At 54.3% G+C, this 6222-nt stretch overlaps 1 protein-coding gene across 3 annotated transcripts in view; it reads left to right on the top strand.

Annotated features, from left to right (window-relative positions):
• PTPA (protein phosphatase 2 phosphatase activator) overlaps positions 1-6222 on the top strand; it is a 21531-nt gene that overhangs the window by 13414 nt on the left and 1895 nt on the right. For all 3 annotated transcript variants that reach the window (XM_010168579.1, XM_010168580.1, XM_010168581.1), the window contains one exon: positions 2176-2283. In XM_010168579.1, the coding sequence (XP_010166881.1) occupies positions 2176-2283 (108 nt within the window). The remainder of the gene's footprint in view (positions 1-2175; positions 2284-6222) is intronic.

Below are 6222 nucleotides of genomic sequence, written 5' to 3'. Positions count from 1 at the left end.
CAGCTTCAATCTGGCTTCTAAATTTGGAGGTTTGGGAAGGGAGGGCTCGGGTTTCTGCTGGAAGGGAAGGAGCTGACAGGAAAGCACGGCCTCAGCCGTCCCCCTCCCCCCCAGCACTGACAGAGGAACCATTTACAAAAGGCCGATTCTCTTGGGAACCGAGAGGCAGGAACGCCGCGTCTGTGAGTAATTTCCTGCTCAATATGGCTGCTCTGACTCACTCTGTTCCCTTGGGGTCACTGCGGGACTGCAGCGCGCTCGCTGCCTCTCGCTCTTCCCCCCAGCTCTCCCTCTTTGCCCTTTGTGGCTGGAAGGAGATGATTTTTAAATATTTTATTTTTTTGTTTGTTTCCCCCCTCATTCTCCTTATTTTTCCCTCCCCAGTTTGAAACCATAGCTAAGCCATCCTTCAGTGGGCACACTGGGTGAGAAGGACCGCGGCGGCAGCCGTGCCAGGCGCTCGCACAGCCCCAGGCGTGAGCGTGGGGACAGGCAGCTGCGCTCGCCGCTTCCACGCTCTCTGGCACGCTCGCCGCGGCTGGGGAAGAGGGGAGAAGCAGAGCGCAGTGGTGATGGCTGATGTGAGCTGTGCCCCTGCGAAGGGCGGCGATGCTGGAGGAAGGTTTGGTGTCGAAACACACGCAGCCACATCTCCCATACGGGGGGGAAATGCTTTGGGTGAATTGAGTGGCGCTGAGCTCCCCGGCAGCCTTTAACTGGGGTGCTCACTGCTAAATCCTCACAGTTAGTAACGCGCTGGCTCTGTTGGGTAACGTTGTGCTTTGTGTATCTGCGCGTCTCATCTCGTACCCGCGAGGAAAGCGCGCGTGGCAGAGGGGAGCTGAATGGCCGAGCGGCTCATCTGTCACCCCCAGCACACGAGAACCACCGAGGGGAAGTGGGGATGTGTCTGTGCTCTCCTGGCAGCGGGCAGAACCATAGACCCGCTTCCCTGGGTGCTCCAGCCCTGAGGTCAGCAGGTTTGAAACATGTTGTCCTCCAAGCAGTGGGGTTTTTTTGGGTTCCCCCACCCCATTTCCCTCTCTCTTCCTTTCTCTGCTGTGGGCTGGTGCTACACAAACCTTACAGAAGGGCAGCAGCAGTTTCCCAGAGCAGATCCATCGGCTTTGCTTGCTTTTACAGCAGGCAGAGAGGTGGTTTTGGAGGCTTTTTCCCACCCTCGCTCCAGGCCTGTGCGTGCGTGGAGGGAAGGGGTTAGTTGTTCAAGCCTCGAGTCAAGAAAGAGAGTCCAAGAGATTCCTCTCTCCCCACGCTCTTTTTTAGCGTGAGCTTCGGCCTTGTGGTTTCTGATGTCATGGGAACTTTGCTCAGTCAGAGTGGCTGCGTTGTGTTTCTTTTTCTCCCCGAGGGTCTGTTTTTGTTCATGGAGGAGAAAGAGAGACAACTACCCAGGGAATCAACATGCAACTGTCCCTGATTGCAGCTTCCCCCCTGCCCTCCTTCCACCAAACGCCTCGCCCTTGGAAGGGGAGAAACACTGGAGTGTTTAAAAAAAGAAAAGAAAAGAAAAAAAAAGCAAAAAATTCAAAAGCATCTGCTGCAAAGTGGCAACTCACAGCCCTGGAGCCAGTTTGGAGAGCGGGATTGGAGCATGTCCCCTCTGCTCCTGCCTCCCCTCGTAGCACTCCTCTGCTCCAGGCAGGTGTGGAGTGGGCTGTGGACACCGGAGCTGCTGCCAACCTGCGCTGCCCTCTGCATTCAGGGAAGGCAGCGGCGGTTGTCGCTGCTGCTTGTTGTTGAAATGAATGGGGAATGAGTCATTTTCTTGGAAAGCCCAGCAGTGCTGCACTGGGAGGTTTCTGGGTAGAATAGGAACAGTGTTGAGCCAAGCTCTACTGGGGAGGAGAACGGGACTTACGTGGGGCTTTTTTAATGCAGTCATTAAAAGGGAGGTGTGCAGAGGGAGCTCTGATTAGGAAAGTGTGGCAGGAAAAGCTTTGTGTTATCAGGGAAGCGGGGGAGCTGGATTGCCACGGCTTCATGTGATGTGGCCGCAGCGGGAGGGAGGGGAAGGCGCAGTGAGGTGGCTGGTGTGTGGGTCACAGGGCTTGGTGGGAATGTTTGCTTGGAGAGAGTGTGAGCGTGAGTCACTGCTGGTGCACGAGCTCCCTGGCTGGCCTGGCTCCCTCAGCCCTGCTTTTGGGTCTCTTTCAGATGAAGACAGGCCCCTTTGCTGAGCACTCCAACCAACTCTGGAACATCAGTGCTGTGCCCTCCTGGTCCAAGGTCAACCAGGGCCTCATCCGCATGTACAAGGCAGAGGTGAGCACCCCGGGCAGAGAGAGGCTGCTTGGCCACACACTTCCTCCCTTCTGCTTCACTGTGGGTCACATCTCTTCTTCTCCATCTTGGTGTGGGGGCCCCGTCACAGCCAGTTGCTCCACCATGCTGGACGTGTCTTAGGAGCCCCTGGCAATTCAGGTGCTGCTGGTTAGAAAGAGGCTTCTGCCCACCTCCTGTCTGCCACAAAACCAATCCCAAAATGGCCGTTCCTCACAGACGTGACTTTTGCTATTTCTTGTCTTCCCATGGTACAAGTTGCAGGTCTCCAAATCAGGGCCAATGTCTTGATCCACTTGTCCTTCTGGTCCCCACACTGCTATTCTACCAGCTGGAGGAGACTTGGTTTAAATTATCATCCCATATTTCAAGAGACCTAGAGTAGACTGAATGCTTCCTCTGAATCTCCCCTCGCTATGCATGAGTCCTGTCCGTGCAGTGTGCCGGATCCGCGAGGCCACAGCTATATCCCCAGCCTGGCAGCCCTCCACCCGCCGGGGCTCTGCTGGCGCGGCCCCAGCAGGCTTTCCTGGCGAACCCTGACCTGGGGAACCGGGCAGTTTTGGCTCTCCCTTATCTCCCCTTCCTGCTTGAGACAGCCCTGAGCTTGAGGAAGCAGGACAGGAACCACCACATCTGGGCCTCCGGAGGGAACAGCTGACAGGCAACATCTCTTGCTGGGAAGGATGGGACTGTGTGGGCTCTGCAGGGAGTCACTGTTGGAGGGGCAGGGGTGTCAGAGCAGGGATGGTGCATCTCCCTGGTGCACCCAGGGAGACCGGTGGAGCTTGAAGGAGTTAATCCTGTACCCTGTGGTCTCTGCCATGTTCCTGTTGCTGGGACACGTCAGAGGATCTGCAGGCAGCTCCACTCAGGCCCAGCGCACAAAGGGGTTAACTGTGCCGAACTCGGCGCTCCCTCCCCCAGCCTTTCCTCTGCACTGCACATCCTGTGTTTAGGTTCCAGGCCACATACCTCCCTAATCTGTGAGGTGTCACTCCCAGGCCCGCTGGCTCCTTCCGCCCCCAGCTCAGCTTTCCTCCCTGCCTCCAAGGAGGAGAAGTGGGGCTGGGGGTTGACCCCCTCCACTGGCTGCTCCTTGGAGGGGTGCCCTGGGGCTGCCCCTTCGGGACTCCAGCTCCCTTGTGGGGGCTGGAGTTGCTGCCTGCTGGGAAACCCAGAGCTGGAGGCTCTGGTGTCAGAGCTGGTGGGGGCTGGAGAGAAGACCCCAGTGCTGGGAACACTGTCAAAGTGAAACATGGGTCCACTAAAACCTAGAGCCTGAGTGTGGTCTGCTGCAGCCTCGAGAGCCCTGCCTTGGTCCTTCCCCTTCCCTTTGGACCTGTTCCTTCTCATGCTGGGTTCTCCCCGGTGTCCTGTGTGCCCCGTGTTGTTAAGGTGCTCCTGCCTGGTGCCCCACGTACCCTGTGCCATATGGTTGCTCCCACCTCGTGCACCACGTACATGGCTGGAGGAGCTTGGCAGTGACATGCCCACGGTGCAGTGTGCATGTCCACTGCTGTCATGGGGCCACCATGTGCTGGGAAATCTACCTGACCTTCTGGAGACAGCACAGTCCAGGGATCCTCTAGAGGCTGGGAGGTTCTTTGGCTCTTTTAGGTGCACCCAAGACATGGTCTTTTCTGGAGGCCTCAGTCTGTTTTGAATAGGGGGTGACATTCTGTGTAGAAATGCCAGATCTGATACTGATGGGTTTCTGGAAATATCTAGAGTTGTAGCTGTGTCGGGGGGACAATGCAAAAGCTGCTAGGAAGAGTAACGACACAAATTTAAGCTAAGGTGTAGAAAATATTGAGTCAACCAAAGCGCTTTAAATTTAAGGGTTTTTTCCTTTTTAGGGTTTCCTTTTCCTTGAGGAAAAGTAGATCTTAAAGTGCTGTTCCTGAGCACATGGTCCTCACGCAGCAGTGTCCTCTCCTGGCACTGCATGGTGCCTTTGTTCACCTGGATGGGCAGAAGGGAGGGGGGACTCCTGCTGAGGAGCCCTCCCTGGTTCTTTATATCTGCTCTGAGGAGTCTCCCACCCCGCTGCTGGCTCGGCTGGTTCCTGCCTGGTGTGGGAGACGAGAGGAGCATGGACATGGCAGTGTGGCTGGACAGAGCTTTCAGTTATGGTGTGCTTGGCTGTGCAGCTTCTACCACCATTTGCAACTAGAGGATCTCTTTGACTGATTTTCTGGGAAGGACACAATGTTCAGGAATCCCTGAGGCTCCATCCTTTGAAAACTGAATCCTTCTGGGTATTTCAGGCTAGGCACCCACAGTCACTCTTGAAGATCTTTTTTCTGTTTGTTGCTGGCTCCTGGAGCAAGTTTCTGCTTGATGTTCCCAGATGTGTTGCCTTCACCCTTGTGGTCTTTCTCCAATTAGCCACTGCCAACATTAGCAGAAAAGAAGTGAGCCAACAGACCCCAAAAGTGCTGACATGGGTCTTCATCCAGCTCAAGGCAGGCAGCTTCTGCGGCAGAGCTCGGGGTGTGTGATAGTAGAGAGGGAAGGTTTGGGGTGGTGGTGTTGCTTTCTGTCTAACTGGCTAAGGTGAGAGGAAGATCTCCTTTTTTTTTCCCTCCCTGCCCCTCCAATCACCCGTTGCAATTAGATCAGGTGAAATCAGACACTCGGATGGAGGCTCCAGCTCCTCAACACGTCTGAGGTGGCTGAGAAGTGCTTGGTGCCGGGCGGCGCTGACCGTGACTGGGCTTTGAGAGGAGGCAGCAGCAGGGCAAAGGGGTCACTTGCTAGGAGCAGACCAGGAGAAATCAAATGCTCACTCACAACCTGCTCTCGCTTGGCCGGAGCAGGGCAGTCCCCAGACCTGGTCTGTTTAAAAAGCACTCTGGATGCTTTGTCTTCTCTTTTCCCTCCATGGGATGACTTTAAACAGCCGACAGAAAGCTCAGGTGTGTCCGTGTGGCTGGGAGCTGGAGTCTGGATCCAGGCACTCCAGGGTGCTTGCTGCAGGGTCTGTGGATGGGCAGTAGACTGAAGACAATGTGTCTTCAGCTCTGTGTGTTTATGAAATCTCAAATGTGTCTATTTATATTATAAAATATAATGGGTGAAGACGTGTTCGCTTGGAAGTGCAAGGGCTTTTCTTATTCTCTCCATCAAAGGCGAGTGAAGAAGTCGACAGAATAGAGTGTGGTTAAAGCAGCAGCCTTGATGTTTTTCCCCTGAGCCTGCTTTTGAGTCTCCTGACCTTTCTTTCTCTGCTGTAAGTCAGTCGGGAAATACTTTCCATTGTAACTAATCTAGTCCCAGTTCCATCTTTAAAGGTTGAACCCGATGCATGTTTCTGCTCCCCAGTTGAGTCTCAAGCAGGCCTTCAACATGATCAAGATGATGGCAAGAAGGAAATAAGCCTGTCCCCTCCATTGAGCTAGTGTTGGTGAAGTTTCACCCACAAGTAATGCAAGGAGGGTCCTGTATCTTGGCACCTCTGATAATCCAGTAAATATGTGTTAATCCTGCTGGATAGAGGAGGAAAAGTTTTCTCTACTTGTCTCTTCTTGGGCTGACAATGTGGTAAGTGGAGTGGATACCCATTCTTCCCACTGATGGTAAAGTGTCTTCATCTGGAGCCCAAACCAGCCTGGTCTTCCATGGGACTCCTTGGAGCTAGTTGGGCTGACATTTCTAGCTGTCAACATCTTCAATATTGATTTCTCTCTGTTATTCCCTCACGTCACTGCTGTCCAGCACTGCTTCCTCTGAGGGTTTGTTTGTGCTGGGAGATGCAGATCTGAGCATCCCACGCATTAGGAAGCTTTGAAGGTGACGTGCCCTGATGGTCGCAGGACTTTTCTCTTTGGTGCCTTGCTGTGGAGGCTCATGGTTTTCTGGTTTTCCTGGTTTTTTTCCCCAGGAGTGGATACAGCCACGCTGTACTTCCATCTCCTC

This window comes from Antrostomus carolinensis, unplaced genomic scaffold (genome assembly GCF_000700745.2).
Source record: "Antrostomus carolinensis isolate BGI_N321 unplaced genomic scaffold, ASM70074v2 scaffold24735, whole genome shotgun sequence".
Classification (NCBI taxonomy): Eukaryota; Metazoa; Chordata; class Aves; order Caprimulgiformes; family Caprimulgidae; genus Antrostomus; species Antrostomus carolinensis.
This window is presented reverse-complemented; position numbering and strand designations above follow the sequence as displayed.